This window comes from Schistocerca americana, chromosome 1 (assembly GCF_021461395.2).
Source record: "Schistocerca americana isolate TAMUIC-IGC-003095 chromosome 1, iqSchAmer2.1, whole genome shotgun sequence".
In the NCBI taxonomy this organism is placed as follows: domain Eukaryota; kingdom Metazoa; phylum Arthropoda; class Insecta; order Orthoptera; family Acrididae; genus Schistocerca; species Schistocerca americana.
The window spans coordinates 527,081,467-527,103,423 of NC_060119.1; the positions used below are offsets into that span (position 1 = coordinate 527,081,467).

General features: G+C 43.7%; 1 protein-coding gene and 1 non-coding gene across 2 annotated transcripts in view; one reads left to right on the top strand and one right to left on the bottom strand.

Moving 5' to 3' along the window:
- LOC124571027 (sodium- and chloride-dependent glycine transporter 1-like) overlaps positions 1-21,957 on the bottom strand; it is a 282,388-nt gene that overhangs the window by 100,897 nt on the left and 159,534 nt on the right. The window contains exon 6 of the mRNA XM_047131108.1: positions 15,953-16,146. Within this exon, the coding sequence (XP_046987064.1) occupies positions 15,953-16,146 (194 nt within the window). The remainder of the gene's footprint in view (positions 1-15,952; positions 16,147-21,957) is intronic.
- On the top strand, positions 18,842-18,916 carry Trnat-agu. The gene has a single exon. It is a non-coding gene; the product is annotated as a tRNA-Thr (tRNA).

Sequence of the window (21,957 nt, forward strand, 5' to 3'; positions counted from 1 at the left end):
AAACTGGCATTCTACGGATCGGAGCGTGGAATGACAGATCCCTTAATCGTGCAGGTAGGTTAGAAAATTTAAAAATGGAAATGGATAGGTTAAAGTTAGATATAGTGGGAATTAGTGAAGTTCAGTGGCAGGAGGAACAAGATTTTTGGTCAGGTGAATACAGGGTTATAAATACAAAATCAAATAGGGGTAATGCAGGAGTAGGTTTAATAATGAATAAAAAAATAGGAATTCGAGTAAGCTACTACAAACAGCATAGTGAACGAATTATTGTGGCCACGATAGACACGAAGCCCACACCTACTACAGTAGTACAAGTTTATATGCCAACTAGCTCTGCAGATGATGAAGAAATTGATGAAACGTATGATGAGATAAAAGAAATTATTCAGGTAGAGAAGAGAGATGAAAATTGAATAGTCATGGGTGACTGGAATCCGACAGTAGGAAAAGGAAGAGAAGCAAACGAAGTAGGTGAATATGGATTAGGGCTAAGAAATGAAAGAGGAAGCCGCCTGGTAGAATTTTGCACAGAGCACATCTTAATCATAGCTAACACTTGTTTCAAGAGTCATGAAAGAAGGTTGTATACGTGGAAGAACCCTGGAGATAGTAAAAGGTTTCAGGTAGATTATATTATGGTAAGACAGAGATTTAGGAACCAGATTTTAAATTGTAAGACATTTCCAGGGCCAGATGTGGACTCTGACCACAATCTATTGGTTATGAACTGCAGATTAAAACTGAAGAAATTGCAAAAAGGTGGGAATTTAAGGAGATGGGACCTGGATAAACTGAAAGAACCAGAGGCTGTACAGAGTTTCAGGGAGAGCATAAGGGAACAATTGACAGGAATGGGGGAAAGAAATACAGTAGAAGAAGAATGGATAGCATTGAGGAATGAAGTAGTGAAGGCAGCAGAGGATCAAGTAGGTAAAAAGACGAGCGCTAGTAGAAATCCTTGGGTAATAGAAGAGATACTGAATTTAATTGATGAAAGGAGAAAATACAAAAATGCAGCAAGTGAAGCAGGCAAAAGGGAATACAAACTTCTCAAAAATGAGCTCGACAGGAAGTCCAAAATGGCTAAGCAGGGATGGCTAGAGGACAAATGTAAGGATGTAGAGGCTTATCTCATGAGGGGTAAGATAGCTACTGCCTACAGGAAAATTAAAGAGACCTTTGGAGAAAAGAGAACCACTTGCATTAATATCAAGAGCTCAGATGGAAACCCAGTTCTAAGCAAAGAAGGGAAAGCAGAAAGGTGGAAGGAGTATATAGAGGGTCTATATAGGGGCGATTTTCTTGAGGATAATATTAGGGAAATGGAAGAGGAGGTAGATGAAGATGAAATGGGAGATACGATACTGCGTGAAGAGTTTGACAGAGCACTGAAAGACCTAAGTCGAAACAAGGCCCCTGGAGTAGACAACATTCCATTAGAGCTACTGACAGCCGTGGGAGAGCCAGTCCTGACAAAACTCTACCATCTGGTGAGCAAGATGTATGAGAATGGCGAAATTCCCTCAGACTTCAAGGAGAATATAATAATTCCAATCCCAAAGAATGCAGGTGCTGACAGATGTGAAAATTACCGAACTATCAGTTTAATAAGTCACGGCTGCAAAATACTAACGCGAGTTCTTTACAGACGAACGGAGAAACTGGTGGAAGCCGACCTCAGGGCGATCAGTTTGGATTCCGTAGAAATGTTGGAACACGTGAGGCAATACTGACCCTACGATTTATCTTAGAAAACAGATTAAGGAAAGGCAAACCTACGTTTCTAGCTTTTGACAATGTTGACTGGAATTCTCTCTTTCAAATTCTGAAGGTGGCAGGGGTAAAATATAGGGAGCGACAGGCTATTTACAATTTGTACAGAAACCAGATGGCAGTTATAAGAGTCGAGGGACATGAAAGGGAAGCAGTGGTTGGGAAGGGAGTGAGAAAGGGTTGTAGCCTCTCCATGATGCTATTCAATCTGTATATTGAGCAAGCTGTAAAGGAAACGAAAGAAAAGTTCGGAGTAGGTATTAAAATCCATGGAGAACAAATAAAAACTTCGGGGTTCGCCGATGACACTGTAATTGTGTCAGAGACAGCAAAGCAGTTGGAAGAGCAGTTGAACGGAATGGACAGTGTCCTGAAAGGAGGATATAAGATTAACGTCAACAAAAGCAAAACGAGGATAATGGAACGTAGTCAAATTACGTCGGTTATGCTGCGGGAATTAGATTAGGAAATGAGACACTTAAAGTAGTAAAGGAGGTTTGCTATTTGGGGAGCAAAATAACTGATGATGGTCGAAATAGAGAGGATATAAAATGTAGACTGGCAATGGCAAGGAAAGCGTTTCTGAAGAAGAGAAATTTGTTAACATCGAGTATTGATTTAAATGTCAGGAAGTCGTTTCTGAAAGTATTTGGATGGAGTGTAGCCATGTATGGAAGTGAAACATGGACGATAAATAGTTTAGACAAGAAGAGAATAGAAGCTTCCAAAATGTGGTGCTACAGAAGAATGCTGAAGATTAGATGGGTAGATCACATAACTAATGAGGAGGAATTGAATAGAATTGGGGAGAAGAGGAGTTTGTGGCACAACTTGACCAGAAGAAGGGATCGGTTGGTAGGACATGTTCTGAGGTATCAAGGGATCACCAATCTAGTACTGGAGGGCAGCTTAGAGGGTAAAAATCGTAGAGGGAGGCCAAGAGATGAATACACTAAGCAGATTCAGAAGGATTTAGGCTGCAGTAAGTACTGGGAGATGAAGAGGCTTGCACAGGATAGAGTAGCATGGAGACCTGCATCAAACCAGTCTCAGAACTGAGGACCACAACAACAACAACCTGTTACCAACTGTTCGTCTAAAATTGTGAGCCATATGCTTGTGACTATTACAGCGCCATCTATCACAAAGCGAAAAAGTGGTCCAACTAAAACATTCATATTTCTTTACGTACTACACGAATAGGTAATAAAAATGGGGATTCCTATTCTAAAAAACGCAGTTCATATTCTTTTGACTTATGGCAGCGCCCTCTAGCGAACCAACCGTAGCGCCATCTGGTTTCCCGCTTCAAGCTAGACAAGTTTCGTCTTTGTAGTTTTTTCGTTTGACGCTTATTTCGTGAGATATTTTTCCCAGTCACGATCAATGGACCACACTGTATATTAATTTACACTCTGACAGCGAAACTTTGCCAGCATCCAGCATGTGCTATTCCACTGTTGCTTGTAACAAAAATCATGACAAAAAGATATGGCATAGGCCTACTTTGAACAGAGGTGTAATTTATTCATTTTTTTACATGTATTAAGGTAGATATAAGGGCAAATATTTTAATCAGACTGGCAATTATATCCTGTTCAACAACAAGTTTTGCATTCAGGAATATGGGTTGGCAATGGCTTGCTGGCTTACTAGCAGACATATATGTTAATAATCTTGAAAACAACTTTTTTAGATCCCTAACGCAACTAAAAGATAAGCTGCTTTACTACAAACGCTATGTTGATGACACTCTCATTCTGTGCAATTGAGCAACAGAAGAAATACAAAGTCTAGCTAAAGAACTTAATAAATTACACAACAAAATTCAATTCACAGTAGAACATGAAACACCAGAAGGCACTAACTATCTTTATTTAAAAATTTCAAATAAAAATCAAAAACAGAAATTTAAAATTTTCAGAAAGCCAGCAACCACCAATATTACTACACACAAATCCTCTTGCCATCCAGACCAACATAAAATGGTTAATCACATGCTCAAAATCTCAATGGACATAAGTGAAAGGCAAAAAGAAAAAGAAATTATTAAATCAATTGCCTCCAGCAATGGTTACAACCCTGTAATAATAGATAAACTAATCCATAGAGCAAAAGTAAATCAACCAACTGCTGAACAACCACCCAAAAACAAGAAGACCACATTTATAAGCCTGTCTTTCCTAGAGAAGATTTCTCACCAAATTTCCAGCCTCTTCATGACATACAACATAAAAATAAGCTTCTTCACCAACAACAAAATACAAAATAAAATCATACACAGCACCAAAACCACTATATAAGAGTATCAAAAGTCAGATGTATACAAGCACATTTTCAACTCATGTCCAAGCTTCTACATTGGACAAACAGGTAGAAGCTTCACAACAAGATTTAAAGAACACATAGATGTACTCTGTCTTCACAACCTGAATAAATTCAGCTTTGCCTCACATCTTGCCCAGCACAATCATCCTGCAAACAACATAGAACAAAATCTCCAAATACTCCATTTTGCCAACAAAGGCACGATACTTGAACTTCTTGAAGAAATTGAAATATTTATCTACACAAATACAGTATCTGATTACCTACTCAATGACCAAACTAAACTAAGAAACAAATTTTTTCTTCAGAACTTTGAAGATTTACTAGTTCAAAACAAGTAACCCCTCAACCAACCGTACACTGCCTCCACATCCCCCCCACCTCCCTAACCCCCTTATCCCCATCCTTACATTCTAATTACACTGGTGTCAATATAAATACCCTATCACAGAATAAAACCCATCTATATTTCTAAATGGTAAAGTCCTCTACAGTTAACATAAATCAGTACTTTCATACATATTACTTCTAGCTGGAACAAACAGAAGCTACCTTTACCAATATTCCAGATCACATTAATGTAAGAACAAAAATAAGTCAACAGTTGACTTGAACTTTTGTTCTTGGTTTTTCAATATAAGCTATACGGTCATACAAACAGCTTTAGTCCTTTACAAACACTATAACTTTATACATATTACCTTTAGCTAAAATAAACAGAATCTACTCTTACTAATAATATTCCAGATCATGTTAAAGTAACAACAGAAATACGCCAACAGTTCATTTGAAGATTTGTTATTATTTAAAATTTAAATTTCAATATAAAGGTCCTAGTCATACAAACAGCTGTATCTCATTGCAAATACAATAACTCTGTGGTACTGATTCCTGGGCATTCATGTTGATGCCAATCTTGATTACAATACTTGCTGTAAACTGACTGTATTATACGTTAATATACGAGTAGAAATAAGACATCAGATCACTTGAAATTTGTTCTTGTGCTAATTTATTTATTTTATTTTGTGATCTCATGTTGTCGCCAGTCTGATTAAAATATTTGCCCTTATATCGACTTTAATACATGTAAGAAAGAACAAATTGCATCTTTGCTCAAAGTAGGCCTATACCATATCTTTTTGTCAAGATCTTTGTTACAACCAACTGTCGTTTTCCTGATAGCAACACTCTTCAACAACGAATCTATGCACATTTGAAATTAAAATAACCCTAAAATATCGTGTAACGAGTATATTGAAAAAATAGTATAAGTTGTCACTTCAGTCATAGAATTAGTTAACTTAAAGCAGCTGAAGACGTCAAGTGCAGAAGCAGCGAGAGAAAGAAAAAGAACAGTAAAAATATTGTGGAATGCTTTTGATAAAGTGAATAAATTTTCTAAAATTAAGTTTCTGGTCTCTCTTAAAAGATAAGTTTACAATCGATATGTGTTACATCTGGACATATAGTAGTGAGACACAACTTATAGTGGACAAACCATTCCAAGACTGGGTGTTCACAGCTATCAAAGGGACCTGCAATGATTATAAAATAACGAGATGTTTCATTCTGACATCCATGAAGGTCATTTATTTGAGTTGAAATAAGAGTAAAATTCATAATTTTAGGACAATTGATTTACACTATCCTATACTCATCCTTGGTGTAGAACTGACAAGAGTGAGGCGTTGGGCTGTAAGAGCCTCTGTCTTATAGTTAAGTGATGTGGATAGTTTAATAGATAGTAAAATTAGCCCCAAACATCTGTTTCACAATTCCTTCTGCGCGATTGGAGAATTTCTGAATTTTTAATAATAAAAGTGTGTGTGTGGGGGGGGGGGGGGGGGAGGGAGAGAGAGAGAAACTGAACATAAATATAAATCAATGTGTTATGATAAGCGAAAAAAAAACAGCTTAAGACAATCAGTTAAATGGTCAGCATGTTGCCTTATTTCTCACTATGAAAGATTACGATACTTGTAAAGCTGATTCCTCTCACATCGCAGTGAAAAGTCAAAATTATGATCTATGGAATATTCGAAAATTTAAAATAATCTGATGGTTGATGAATCTTCACAGGTGCTCAACCTCTGTTCGAACGACATCACATTTGCATTTACATAGTGTCTTGTCACTGTGTACTATAACGTTATTAATGATTATTTCAGTACGACGATGGGGAGACAATTTGTGCAGGATATTTGTAAAAATCGTGATAAGCAATCGAACATTTTATGTTAATGTTATCTATCTAAATATTCAAATGAAACATTTCTGTAAAAATCTGAGTCTTCGTGAGGGAATACTAATATAATATGTTGGAAAGAGCTAGATTCAGTAGCGAAACAGCGAAGTCAGGCCGGTGAGATTTCTCATCGCCTGTTCTGGCGGACATCACATGACATCTCTCCCAGTTCATCGCTAAACGCTTCACTCAGCCACTTTTTTTATTAGAAAGGGCAGATAGCCCTCTGATCGAATACGCCGAGCTACCGTGCCTGCGGCCCTAGGTCACAGGTGAACTCAGCACTGATGTGAAATGCATAAGCAGGGAAAACCGACCGTAATTGAGACACCATGATGCGAACAGAACTGCTGATATTTCTGGTTAAATGCGGGAAAATGACCGCCTAACCTGCAACAAAGATGCGATGTCTGGATTTAAATAATCCTGCTTCAGACATCTCATCCTCAGTGTCAGGTCATCCCGCCTGCATCACCGATCCCGACTGAATTACAGTCTCGTTAGTTACAGGTTAACTCTACTGGCGAACCGTGATGTGCTGCTTGCTGTGTGAAGACTACGAGACTGTAGCCTGCCGGCTGTGGTTGGACTTCATCGGTCCACGCTGCTGCTATTGACGGATCACAGTGATGACTGATACAAGATGCAGACCTACTAGCCCTTCCTCTGGTCCAGGGGCAAACCACCTGATTGCAAGCTGCCGTCTTTTGCTGGCTGGGTGGGCCTTCATGGCTCTATGCTGCATTTGCTGAGGGAGCCCTGAGCTTTTATCTTCATAACAACCGACATCCGGGAGATACCGTGGGTGCAGGTCTAAGCATGCGTCCATCTTCAAGAGCGCTGAGGCCCGACGCATTCACAGAGCCCCGTCTGCCGGTCGCCTTGCTCGCTCCCGCTGCTGCATCCCGCGCGACATCGCTGTCAAGCAATGTGCCTAACCAGCCGCAATCTACGTGAGCTGCTGGGTTGCTGTGTCTAGCATTCCTCGCCGACACCTGAACGAGCAGCTCGGTTCATTCTCTGAACGCTGGAGAGGACAATATTAATTGTGACAATGACGTTACTGAAATTTTATACCGCTGTTTCGCTGACACCTTCGATCGTAAGGTGGAAACACTCCCCAACCCTCAGAGCTTGTAACGTCACTGCCATACCTGCAAAACCTTGATGCCCACTGGCCTCCTGACCCGAGAGGTTGCGATTATAGTATGATAGCCAGAGGATTATCCTACAGGTTTACATGCGATTATGTTGGAGAGAAAATACATATGAAATCTGAAGTGTTCTCAAAGTGGAAATTTGTTGTTTTTTGCGAATGTGTAGCTAGATGCTACAGAAACCATTCAAGAATGCGGCGAGTTCATGCAGCGTTATAGGCGTGCCCTTCTATTCGCAAGAAAAGATGACAAAACATAAAATCTACAAGCGTTGTTATAAACTCAGTGAAGAAATAACGCACCGTAAGATACAAATATGACCAGCAGATTCACGAGAGTCATAAATGAAATACCACTCGACAAAAAGCGGAAAGAAACAGTATGCACACTAGGCAAGGGCAACATCAAGACCTGATATGTAAGTTTTGCTTATCTTCACTGTCTAGAATATAATATAAAAATCCACAGTTATCAAATTATCCAGAGCTTTCCCGCGATAAGTCCTGAATTTTAATCTATACCTACATCAATACTCCGAAAGCCATCTGGTGCGTGGCGAAGGGAATTTGGTACCATCAATTGAACAGCTCCCATACTTGTTCCATTCGCGAGTGGTGTATGGGAAGAAAGACAGTCGGTAAGGCTCTTAAGAGCTCTAATTTCTCGAATTTTCTCGTCGTCGTCATTCCGCGAAAACGTATCTTGGAGGAAGTAGTGTTTTATCCGATTCTTCCCGAAAAGTGCTCTCTAGAAATCTCAGTAGTAAACCTCTCCGTGATGCACACCACCTCTCTTGTAGCGTAGCGTAGTTTGTTGAGCATCTATGTAATCTAACACTCGCCACTCTTCGTTGCATTTTCTCTGTCTCTTCTGTCAGTCCTACTTGCTAAGGGTCCCAGATTGGTGAACAATACTCAAGAATCGGTCGAACAAGCGCTTTGTAAGCCACTTCTTTAGTGGATGAATTACATTTCCCTAAAATTCTTCGTTTAAATCTCTGTCTGGCATCTACTTTCCTACTGTTTGTTTCATGCGGTCATTCCAACTAATTCCATAGATACTACCACGTATTTATTGTTTCTAGCAGTTTGTCTTCATTCCATTGAAACACCACATTTGCACTACAATGACGAAAAAGGAAAGAACACACAACAACAGAGAAACTTCTACTTAGGAAAATATTATTCAGCAAATACTGAATCATTTAAGATGTTTCGAGCAAATGTTCGGCTGTTTGTAAATAACATCTCACATGTGACTCTTCTGGTCATAATTATACGTAACGTGGTATTTCTTCTTCAGTGAATTGTCGTTCTAAAATCTTTAAATTTTTTTACTCTTACACATCGGTTGTACGCAGATGAATAGTTTATAGATAAATGAGCTTGGCAAGTGGTAGGAAAAACACAACAATCGTAAACATATATAACCCCAACACAAACACAATACTACGGACCTTTGAAAAAGTTTCCGTTCGAAGGCCACTCTAACCCCTTGATATTTCAACCCCCCTTCACCTCATGTGGGAATGGGGAGGGAGAAGGATGGCAGCGGTACAAACAACCGGCTCTTCAGCCAGTGAAACTTGTCTCTAACTTACATGCTAAAATAAAGAAGGAAAAACCAAGGAGATGTATGTGCTATTAATTTAAAATTATTTTAAAAGGTGATGTTACTGAAAGAATGTAAATAATATAACGCTGTCTACATGAATTGTTTAAAGACAGCGATAAAAATGTGGGCAGACAGCACATTTAAAAACACTTAAGAAACATTCGAAGAACACTAAATACTTGGAAAAAGAACTCTAAAATCACTGAACACGACAGGAGAAACACTGAACATTAATAACGGAGCACCATGCATTTTCACTAAAACTGGAGAAGGAACTGCCCTTGGATGGTAGATTGTAGACGAAAAGAAGGGTGGTTACGGAGGAAGATAGGATAGTGGTGATGATGAGGGATGAGGACTGGTAAGAGATGGTGACGAGACAGCGGTGGCTGCGGGTACAAGGAGAGAGGGATAGCTGATATTCTGATCAAAAGATCTGATAATAAAAGGGGGGTGGGGGGGGGGGAAGGGCAAGATAGAAGGCGAAAAGGAGGTGGGGTGGATAGAGTGGGGGAGAGGGTCAGAATTGGAAGGAAGAGTATATGTCGGGGCAGAGTTCGTGGTCTGGGAAAGGGAGACGTCTGAAATTTTCTTGGAAGAGGCCGTGGAAAATGTGCAGGTGAACGGTTGGTGAGATATGTAGGTAGAGGCCTAGCAGCATACTATGATTGGAAAGGAGAGGGAACACAATAGTTTAACATATATTGTAGGTTATTCGGAGGTATTCAATGTGAGTAAGGAAAGATGGGAATTTACTGATTTGATAAAAGATCCTTGTGGGGGAAGGTAAGCGGATGCGGAAAGCGAGGCGGAAAACGTGGCATCTACCGCCTTGCCTACATGAGAGATTTATACACCTGCATCGGAGGCGCGCTGGGTTGCATGTACGCTGCACCAATTCCCTCAAACAGAAACTTTCTGATCGCCACTTGTATTTTTACGCATGTTATTTAAGAACCACCTTGTCACATTTTACATTCGACTATATTAGGCACATATAGTGGAACTTCGTAGACAGTCAGTACATTTTTGGATTAACTGCTGCAGGCAGATATCGATGATTAGATACATTGTACGTGTTTGTACTGATTGATTGGTGTACTTAGTATATACGATTTGATACTTTCACTGAGCAGCAGTCTCTTTCTGTAGACATTTTGAATTCACAATTAGTGTTAATGTATATTCTCTAAGGTATATTTCCTCTATGAATAGCTACTTCTATTAAGCAACAGATCTGCTTTGTTGCTCTTTTAAAGTTTATTGTTGATTTTATTACTGGACAGAATAAATTACGATTTATGTACGGTTTCCGTTGTCTAATTCTTAATGTGATTGCTTAAGTGATTTGAGTTGTCGTTCTGTTTATTAAGGAGAGAGCATTTGATAGCATTTATTTTAACCTTGGATGACAAATGCTACTTTAATATTGATGTACATTGGGCCAGATGACGACGCAGTGCAGCACCGAAACCACTTGCATTTGGGTAAAAACACTTAAAGACACTTTGAAGGTGTTATTATTAGTCCTAGTTCACTGAATACATGCTACCTTCATTGGAATCATTATTCTAATAAACTACCGACGGCAGACAATGTGCTTATCTCTTTGCATACACGTTACAGCAAGCGTGAGGAGTGCTCATAAGAAAAGATAAGAAACAAACACTATAGATATAAGTGATGTCTTTTTTGAGAAGTAATCGCCAGTGGCATGAGCTAAACTAACGCACTGTTTCATGACCCGAAGGATTCCCTATTCCCAGAATTCCTGTGGCAGTGATAGGAGCCAGTCTCCTACTGTGTCCTTCAGTTCATCGTCGGAGTTGAAGTGCCTTCCCTTTGAGATGATTTTTTAGTGGAATAAATGGAAGTCGCAGGGTAACATTCCCGAGCTGTATGTCGGCTGCTGAAGCTGCTCCGACTTGAATTTGACCATTACAATTTGTATGACTTTGGAGATATGAGGACGCGCGTTATCGTTAAGCAGACTCACTCCCTCCATGAGCAGCTCAGACCAATTGATCTTGATAGACTTGCATAGCGTACAGAATGTCCCAGAATACACGTCACTGTTAATGGTTTTTCTGAGTTCGCGGAATTCGATGAGTGGCGGACCTCTGAGTTCAAAAAGGTAGTGAGCATTATCTTGCCTGATGAGGGCACTGCTTTTTAATTTACACTCCTGGAAATGGAAAAAAGAACACATTGACACCGGTGTGTCAGACCCACCATACTTGCTCCGGACACTGCGAGAGGGCTGTACAAGCAATGATCACACGCACGGCACAGGGGACACACCAGGAACCGCGGTGTTGGCCGTCGAATGGCGCTAGCTGCGCAGCATTTGTGCACCGCCGCCGTCAGTGTCAGCCAGTTTGCCGTGGCATACGGAGCTCCATCGCATTCTTTAACACTGGTAGCATGCCGCGACAGCGTGGACGTGAACCGTATGTGCAGTTGACGGACTTTGAGCGAGGGCGTATAGTGGGCATGCGGGAGGCCGGGTGGACGTACCGCCGAATTGCTCAACACGTGGGGCGTGAGGTCTCCACAGTACATCGATGTTGTCGCCAGTGGTCGGCGGAAGGTGCACGTGCCCGTCGACCTGGGACCGGACCGCAGCGACGCACGGATGCACGCCAAGACCGTAGGATCCTACGCAGTGCCGTAGGGGACCGCACCGCCACTTCCCAGCAAATTAGGGACACTGTTGCTCCTGGGGTATCGGCGAGGACCATTCGCAACCGTCTCCATGAAGCTGGGCTACGGTCCCGCACACCGTTAGGCCGTCTTCCGCTCACGCCCCAACATCGTGCAGCCCGCCTCCAGTGGTGTCGCGACAGGCGTGAATGGAGGGACGAATGGAGACGTGTCGTCTTCAGCGATGAGAGTCGCTTCTGCCTTGGTGCCAATGATGGTCGTATGCGTGTTTGGCGCCGTGCAGGTGAGCGCCACAATCAGGACTGCGTACGACCGAGGCACACAGGGCCAACACCCGGCATCATGGTGTGGGGAGCGATCTCCTACACTGGCCGTACACCACTGGTGATCGTCGAGGGGACACTGAATAGAGCACGGTACATCCAAACCGTCATCGAACCCATCGTTCTACCATTCCTAGACAGGCAAGGGAACTTGCTGTTCCAACAGGACAATGCACGTCCGCATGTATCCCGTGCCACCCAACGTGCTCTAGAAGGTGTAAGTCAACTACCCTGGCCAGCAAGATCTCCGGATCTGTCCCCCATTGAGCATGTTTGGGACTGGATGAAGCGTCGTCTCACGCGGTCTGCACGTCCAGCACGAACGCTGGTCCAACTGAGGCGCCAGGTGGAAATGGCATGGCAAGCCGTTCCACAGGACTACATCCAGCATCTCTACGATCGTCTCCATGGGAGAATAGCAGCCTGCATTGCTGCGAAAGGTGGATATACACTGTACTAGTGCCGACATTGTGCATGCTCTGTTGCCTGTGTCTATGTGCCTGTGGTTCTGTCAGTGTGATCATGTGATGTATCTGACCCCAGGAATGTGTCAATAAAGTTTCCCCTTCCTGGGACAATGAATTCACGGTGTTCTTATTTCAATTTCCAGGAGTGTATTTTAGGCACGCATTTTGTCTATAAGAGAGGACGCATTTCACTTTCGGACTGTATTAGAAGGTTTGAATGTCTTGGTCATATATCTGCATTACTTAAACGTATGTTCAGGACTCCCTAATGGTTATCGTTGTACTACAGAAGTTCTGCCTATTTCCGAATATTCCATAAATACAAATCATATCACGTTCTTGTTCATTTGAGAGACGACAAACACTCTAGTCCTCTTTCATTTACTTTCTTTAATTGCTCCTCCGGAGGATGACAACAGGAAGGTAATCGGATATCAAGGGCTTCCATTACTCCTTGCTCGAATTAAATCAGGTGATGAGTCTTACTCCATTTGCTCCGTTTTCCAAGATTTGTTGGTGGACATTCTGTGTGAGAGAGGTGCTTGGGAGAGCTGTGTGCGGCCGCGTCCGCCTGGTTCCAGGGAGGTGGGGCTAGTGTGACAATGGCGGTAGTCGTGAATGCTCTCTCTCAAAGGCGCCCTCGGCTTCCTCTCGGCCAGAGGAAAGGCAGTGAGGAATGCATGGAACCTACCAGCGTTGTGCCGTGAAGCCTGGACCAGGGTGGTCGACTTTGTATCGTTGCGTTCTCACACTACTGGCCATTAAAATTGCTACACCACGAAGACGACGTGCTACAGACACTAAATTTTACCGACAGGAAGAAGATGCTGTGATACGCAAATGATTAGCTTCCAGAGCATTCACACAAGGTTGGCGCCGGTGGCGTCACCTACAACGTGCTGACATGAGGAAAGTTTCCAACCGATTTCTCATACACAAACAGCAGTTGACCGGCATTGCCTGGTGAAACATTGTTGTCATGCCTCGTGTAAGGAGGAGAAATGCGTACCATCACGTTTCAGACTTTGATAATGGTCGGATTGTAGCCTAACGCGATTGCGGTTTATCGTATCGCGACATTGCTGCTCGCGTTGGTCGAGATCCAATGACTTAGCAAACTTTGGAATCGGTGGGTTCAGAGGGTAATACTGAACGCCGTGCTGGATCCCAACGGCCTCGTATTACTAACAGTCTAGATGACACGCATCTAATCCGCATGGCTGTAACGGATCGTGCAGCCACGTCTCGATCCCTGAGTCAACAGATGGGAACGTTTTCAAGACACCAACCATCTGCACGAACATTTCGACGACGTTTGCAGCAGCATGGAGTATCTGCTCGGAGACCATGGCTGCGCAGTTACCCTTGACGCTGCATCACAGACAGGAGCGCCTGCGATGGTGTACTCAACGACGAACCTGGGTGCACGTATGGCAAAACGTCATATTTTCGGATGAATCCAGGTTCCGTTTACAGCATCGTGATGGTCGCATCCGTGTTTGGTGACATTGCGGTCAACGCACATTGGAAGCGTGTATTCGTCATCACCATACTGGCGTATCATCCGGCGTGATGGTATGGGGTGCCATTGGTTACACGTCTCGGTCACCTCTTGTTCGTATTGACGGCACTTTGAACAGTGGACGTTACATTTCAGATGTGTTACGACCCTTCATTCGATCCCTGCGAAACCCTACATTTGAGCAGGATAATGCACGACCGCGTGTTGCAGATCCTGTATCCAGATACAGAAACTGTTCGACTGCTGCCCTGGCCAGCGTATTCTCCAGGTCTCTCACAAATTGAAAACGTCTGGTCAATGGTGGCCGAGCAACTGGCTCAATACAACAGTCACTACTCTTGATGAACCGTGGTATCGTTTTCAAGCTGCATGGGCAGCTGTACCTGTAAGCTCTGTTTGACTCAATGCCCAGGCGTATCAAGGCCGTTATTACGGCAAGAGGTGGTTGTTCTAGGTACTGATTTCTCAGGATCTATGCACCCAAATTGCGTGAAAATGTAATCACATTTCAGTTCTCGTATAATATATCTGTCCAATGAATACTTGTTTATCATCTGCATTTATTCTTGGTGTTGCAATTTTGATGGCCAGTAGCGCAGAATCGTGGCTCGGTGACTGGCGCCTCACGTAGGCACAGAATTTTCTATATCGGTTACTCTTCCCCCGTCGAGGTCTTCCCGCATGCACTTTAAAAGATCATGCTAACTGGTATGGAGTTGGTGGCGCTTGCTGTATAACATTGCGCCGTTAGTTTCTGGGAGCAAGCCTTTCAATTGGAATAAGATTTTTCGTGGAGTTTTGGTGGGGTTGTTTGAGGCGATTAGTACACTTGTGACTGGCACTATGGTCTGCGACGAGCTGCTATTGGCAGCCATGCGACTTGGTGGGGTCAGCGCTTCTTAATTTTTTGGGAGTTTTGGTAGAGAACGGAATTTTTTTGGGACTCCATTCTGGACTGCTGAAGAGAGAAGACGTGAAGTGGAGCCTGGAGAGTGGACGAATCACTGTGTCGGTAGCCCGAACAGAGTTTATCCGCACCACCGGTCAGTGTAACTCGGGTTTAATTTCGCGGCTTATAAGAACATTGTCCACAACTGCAGCTTTTCAGGGTGGTCAACACTCCTAAATGCAGTGCAGCTGACTCCAGACAAAACGAGCGCGGTATTTGCTAATTTGGCAGCTCCGGCAACCTCCCCCGTCCCCAGCACCTCACCTATCTGCACAGAGCCCATAACAGGATTCTACATAAGATTTCTGTTACTCGAGTAGTGTACCACAAGTTAGCTAATGTGTTTGGATAGTCAGCCCACTTCAACTTTGCCAACTAATTATTCGTGGAAATCTTTGTATTTGTCAAGTATTTGAATAGTCACCTATTGTTATAATATCTGAAGACTGGATTTATTTATTCTTTTTACCTGATTATGATCGTACATCCCGCTCTCATTTCAGTAATTATAAACCCACATTAGAATACCCTGCACTTAATAACGTTTTTGGGGGGAATTATTCAATATATTTTTAATTACGTGAACGGACCAACCTATGAATCGTCATTAGAAACAGGGCCAAATAGTTTGTTTCGCAATCAGTTATCCTTGCGCAGAATGAAGGGAGTGACTGTTTGGGGGAGAGGGGGGGGAGGGGAGGGGGAGGTGGTATCTCTACAACATTCAGATACAGGATTTATCAGATCGGGAGACAACTTTCACGTACCCATCAGTAACTCTTTTACATTTCTGGGTCAAAAAAATCAAGGCATACCAGTTATGTTCTCAGAGTAAACTGAAACAGGATGTAGGAGGCTTTCACCTGGATGTTAAAATGTTAGCGTGAGCGCGACGTGCAGGTACCTCTGATGAGCAGCGCCAGCAGCACGAAGTAGGGAAAGATGGCGGTGAAGTAGACGATCTTGCCGGTGGTCTTGACGCTCTTGAAGACGCAGAGGAAGGCGATGAGCCAGGCCAGCGCCAGGCAGCCCATCAGCGGCCAGTGCACGTCGCCCCACCGCTCCCACGTCGCGCCTTTGATGCCCATCGCGAAGTCGCTGTAGGGAAGCAAGGCGAACATTTTGTGTTAACAGTCGCTCTAGTTTTCTATACAATTACACTGTTTAATCAAGCCTTCTTCTTTAGGGGAGGATGGGGGAATGATGGTAGCTTAAGCAACTGCAGTTGTATATTTTGCTACGAGCAGTCAACAACTACTTTACTATTTTTAACTGCTGTATAATACTGTCTCCGGTAGTCCCCAAACTTTCTTCGAACCATTACCGCTGATTGCAATCAGATTTTAGCTGGTAACCCCCTCCATCGCCCCCCCCCCCGTCCCCCACCACCACCATTAGCGTTTACCTAAACTTAGAAATGAAAGACAATTTTCTTCGAACACAAATTACATTTAGTGTTTGTGTTTTATTAAACCACGAACTAATAATTCAAGGAGACAGTATTGATTATTTCGAACACCCTTTTTTTTACGGAATGAAAAAGCAAGTCTCAGTGCATCATCTGCTACCATCAACTCCTTCTCAGCTAAAAATGCTACCGAGGCACATTGAAAATAGACATTTGTTACCAATCACGTTGCCTCTGCATCGCTCCTCTCCCCGCCGACACTTGCTGTACCCTTATCCTGCATCCCCATTTAAAATCAACCAAATTAAAACGAGTGCACTATACTTCATGTTTGCAAAGCTCTTGGTTGCTGTCCTCCTTACTTCTGAACTGACAGAAATTGGAGGACTTCAGGCAGTAATGCTTTGTGTGTGACCACCGCCACTAATAATAAAAATATAACTAAACTCCGCCCGAAAAGGCCATGACGGCTTAACGGTACTGACCGGCCGCCGTGTCATTGTCAGCCCACAGGCGTCACCGGATGCGGATATGGAGCGGGCACGTGGTCAGCTCACCGCTCTCCCGGCAGTATGTCCGTTTACGAGACCGGAGCCACTGCTTCTCAATCAAGTAGCTCCTCAGTTTGCCTCACAAGGACTGAGTGCACTCCGCTTGCCAACAGCGCTTGGCAGACCGAATGGTCACCCAACCAAGTGCTAGCCCAGCCTGACAGCGCTTCACTTCTGTGATCTGTCGGGAACCGGTGATACCACTGCGGCAAGACCGATCGCCATAATAATAAGAATAATAATAATATTAATAATAAAAATAATAATTCGTGCAGGTCTCACGGCAATGTAACAACCATTACATACTTACTATTGTATTGTGATGTCTATTACAGGTAGTTCGTGTATCCGTTGCGAAGTCAGTAATGAAGCTATGTTTAATCCATTGCAGAAACTACCTACAACTCAGAGAATGGGTTCTCATGCGATACCGAAACATATTATATGTATGGTACAAAGCAAAAAGTAGGTGTTTACCATAGTGGTTTGACTCTTTGAGGAAGATGTTTACACATTCGTTTCACATTCATGGCACTATCTGAAAAAAATGAATAATAACAATAGTACTGATATATTAAAAATAACTTAGTTTCACGACAGAAACACAATCCAACTATTTTATTTTTACCCCTCAAAAAATTTCATTTTATCCCTCAGGGATAATTAACCACAGGCTGGGAAACACTGGTCTAGTCTCTTCTTTTTGTTTTTCCTCTACCGGTATGGATTCAGTTTCTGTTATTGTCGGATTTGGCATTGTTAATATTCGGAGGTACCCTTCCTGTTGGCAGTCCCTGTGCCCCTCCCGTCGCCGGCCCCTTCACCCATTCGCCTGGGATGTAATTTGCGTACCGCAAATGTCTGCGCGTAGACTGTGAAACAGTGGAAACGTTTTCTACGTATTTGCCTATTCGTGTAATTGAGGCAGGACGTGAGTACGAGCCCAGAATTCACCCAGTCGGATGTGGGAAACCGCCTAAAAGCCACATCCAGGCTGACCAATATGCCGTCCTCTTCGTTAATCCGTGGGTGGATTCAATCCGAGGCGAACACGGCAGCGCGACTACCGTGATGGGTACATAATACTGTTTAATTTATTACACCGTCTAATTTATTATCATTAATTTTGACGGACCTACTATTCATGAGAGATAAGGTGCTTATATCTTTCCTCACATACACAGAAGGCCCGTGAAAATTAAAAATATTATATTGTCCGATGCCATTTCCCAACATTAGACTGGTATACCATATCTGTTCAGCCACAAAATACTCAAAATTAGTAAGATACGTAATGCTGTTCACATTTTATTTAAGAAAAATGTATGGTCCCGTCACATTAATGTGACCATGGTCTATGTTGAAGGACAACGTGTAATAGCCACTCACAACCGGTCGATCGCTTCACTGTTAGTGGAGGGTGTATAAAGCGTGTCATGTAGAGAGCGGGGGGGAGGGGGGGGGACGCGGAAAATAGTTTAGTCGTTGAAATTATAATTACATCAATACCATTAGCTGCTGACGGGCGTTGATATACATCAATGGGGACAGTTGAAAATGTGGGCACCGACCGGGACTCGAACGCGGGTTCTTCTGCTTACATGGCAGACACTCTATCCATCTGAGTCACCGAGGGCACAGAGGATAGTGCGACTGTAGGGATTTATCCCTTGCACGCTCCCTGTGAGACGCAAATTCTCAACTTATAGTCCACACACTGCATTCGTAGTGCCCCTGCCATTATACCCATTACTCGCGGCAGACAATCCACCGACTCTCGTAAGAGTTCAGGCAAATCGTATGCATAAATCCCTGCAGTCGCACTATCCTCTATGCTCTCGGTGGCTCAGATGGATAGAGCGTCTGCCAAGTAAGCAGAAGATCCCGGGTTCGGGTCCCGGTCGGGGCACACATTTTCAATTGTCCCCCTTGATGTATATCAACGCCCGTCAGCAGCTAATGGTATTGATTTAATTGTAATTTCATTCTAGAGAGCTGCACGGTCACCAGTGGCATATTCATATAGTTTAGTCGTTCTCGCATTGTGGAAAAGGAGCGCGTTATCTGATGTCCAAAAGGGCATAATCGTTGGCTTTCGCACCAAGAGAGGAAGCATTTCCGAAGTAGCCAAGTTTTTGAACTCTTCGCGTGCCGAAGAGGTTGAAGTATACCGTGAATGGCAAAATGGCGCAATCCAAAACTGACGCCGGGGCAACTGTGGTGCACCGCGGGCCACAGATGACAGCGGTGAACGATGACTGCAGAGACCTGCCACTGTTGAGCAGCTGATCACCCAAATGAACCAAGGAGCTGCCAACAGTGTCTCCTCAACGATCGTTGAGTGAACGTTGCTGCGTGTGGACCTCCGCAGCAGGCGCCTCGTTCACGTACCCAAACTGACTCCTGTTCATTGGCGACTACGGCTGGAATCTGCACGCCATTATCGCACTTGACATCCAGTGAGTGGCGATAGGTGATCCTTGCAGGGAATCACGTTTTATGCTCCATCGGCGTGAAACGTCTGCAAGTAAATATCCTGAAGCACTCGTCGTAAGCATCTAGGCCACAGGAGGGATCTTTATGGTCTGGGGAATATTTTCGCAGCATTCCCTGGGTGATCTTGTCATGGGGTCATTCTGGAAGGCACAATGGATCAAGAAAAGTATTCGTCTATCTTTGGGGACCATGTCATCCGTACAAGCTGTTTATTTTTCCTCGGCGCTATGACATCTATCGGCAGGACAATGCAATTTGTCACGCCGCTTCCAGCTTACGTGCGTGGTTCGATGAGCATCAAGATGAGTTTACTGAGTCACAGAAGTCCCCGGATTTATATCCAATCGACAGCCTGTGGGACCACCTCGATCGGGCTATTGGCGCCAAGTATCCTCAGCCGAAAACCTAACACAGTTGGCCACAGTACCGGAGTTATTATAGTTCCACATCCGTGTCGTTACCTTCGACAACCACACTGACTCTCCTCCTGCTCGTCTCGCAGCGGTCCGCGCTGCAGAAGGTAGTTAGCCAGCCGTCTTACAGGTGATCACATTAATGAGACTGAGTGGTGCAGTTTAGTGCGTTTTGGAGATATTTTCGGCAGACCCTTCACTGTAATTCCACTTTCATTTGTGTTGTACTAGTATATACGACGAACTATGAGTTGCATTTAGAAAAGACCCCACGCAGGTTCTGTAAACGGCTTTGATATTCTTTTTGATTACATCTAGTATCCTCTTTATTTTTGTTACCGAGCATTCGGTTATGCAAGCCCGTATTTTCATGCCACGCCTTCTTTTATGAGCCGACCGTGATGGCCGAGCAGTTCTAAGTGCTTCAGTCCGGAACCACGCGGCTGCTACGGTCGCAGGTTCGAATCGCGCCTAGGGCATGGATGTGTGTGATGTCGTTAGGTTAGTTAGGTTTAGGTAGTTCTAAGTCTAGGGGACTAATGACCTGAGATGTTAAGTCCCATAGTGCTTAGAGCCATTTGAACCTTTTTTTTTTCTTTTATGAAACCTGTGACAAATTTTATTTCTTTCTGCCAATTCAAAGGCCCATTCTCGTACTTGGTCGCAAGCGAAAGTTTTATTTGGTCTAAATCAGGTCTTGTATTGTTAAGTAGCATTCTCAACTCTTGGAGGGTTTTGAACGGTATTTTTGAGTTAATCTATCATCGCGAGCTCAACTTAAATCTTCTATAATTTTTAAACCGTCTTTTCTTGCTTGCTCTGTCCAGCTCCCCCTCACCGCGAATCAAAAAAATGGTTCAAATGACTCTGAGCACTATGGGACTTAACATCTGAGGTCATCAGTCCCCTAGAACTTAGAACTACTTAAACCTAACTAATCTAAGGACATCACACACACCCATGCCCGAGGCAGGATTCGAACCTGCGACCGTAGCAGTCACGCGGAACCGGACTGAAGCGCCTAGAACCGCACGGCCACCGCGGCCGGCCACCGCGGCCGGCCACCGCGAATCTCTTACACATCCTCGGCTTCTGACCCAGAGGTATGCTTTTTAGTTTCATCATGGACAATACGCATTTTTAATAATTTAGTATTGTGTTGGGAGTCCCAGTACCGTGCCGTCTTATCGTGGTTATCCGTTTGGCGCATTGTATGAGATAAACGTCCTTACGCCTCAGACAAATCTACTTACAGGGTGTTTCAAAAATGACCGGTATATTTGAAACGGCAATAAAAACTAAACGAGCAGCGATAGAAATACACCGTTTGTTGCAATATGCTTGGGACAACAGTACATTTTCAGGCGGACAAACTTTCGAAATTACAGTAGTTACAATTTTCAACAACAGATGGCGCTGCAAGTGATGTGAAAGATATAGAAGACAACGCAGTCTGTGGGTGCGCCATTCTGTGCGTCGTCTTTCTGCTGTAAGCGTGTGCTGTTCACAACGTGCAAGTGTGCTGTAGACAACATGGTTTATTCCTTAGAACAGAGGATTTTTCTGGTGTTGGAATTCCACCGCCTAGAACACAGTGTTGTTGCAACAAGACGAAGTTTTCAACGGAGGTTTAATGTAACCAAAGGACCGAAAAGCGATACAATAAAGGATCTGTTTGAAAAATTTCAACGGACTGGGAACGTGACGGATGAACGTGCTGGAAAGGTAGGGCGACCGCGTACGGCAACCACAGATGGCAACGCGCAGCTAGTGCAGCAGGTGATCCAACAGCGGCCTCGGGTATCCGTTCGGCGTGTTGCAGCTGCGGTCCAAATGACGCCAACGTCCACGTATCGTCTCATGCGCCAGAGTTTACACCTCTATCCGTACAAAATTCAAACGCGGCAACCCCTCAGCGCCGCTACCATTGCTGCACGAGAGACATTCGCTAACGATATAGTGCACAGGATTGATGACGGCGATATGCATGTGGGCAGCATTTGGTGTACTGACAAAGCTTATTTTTACCTGGACGGCTTCG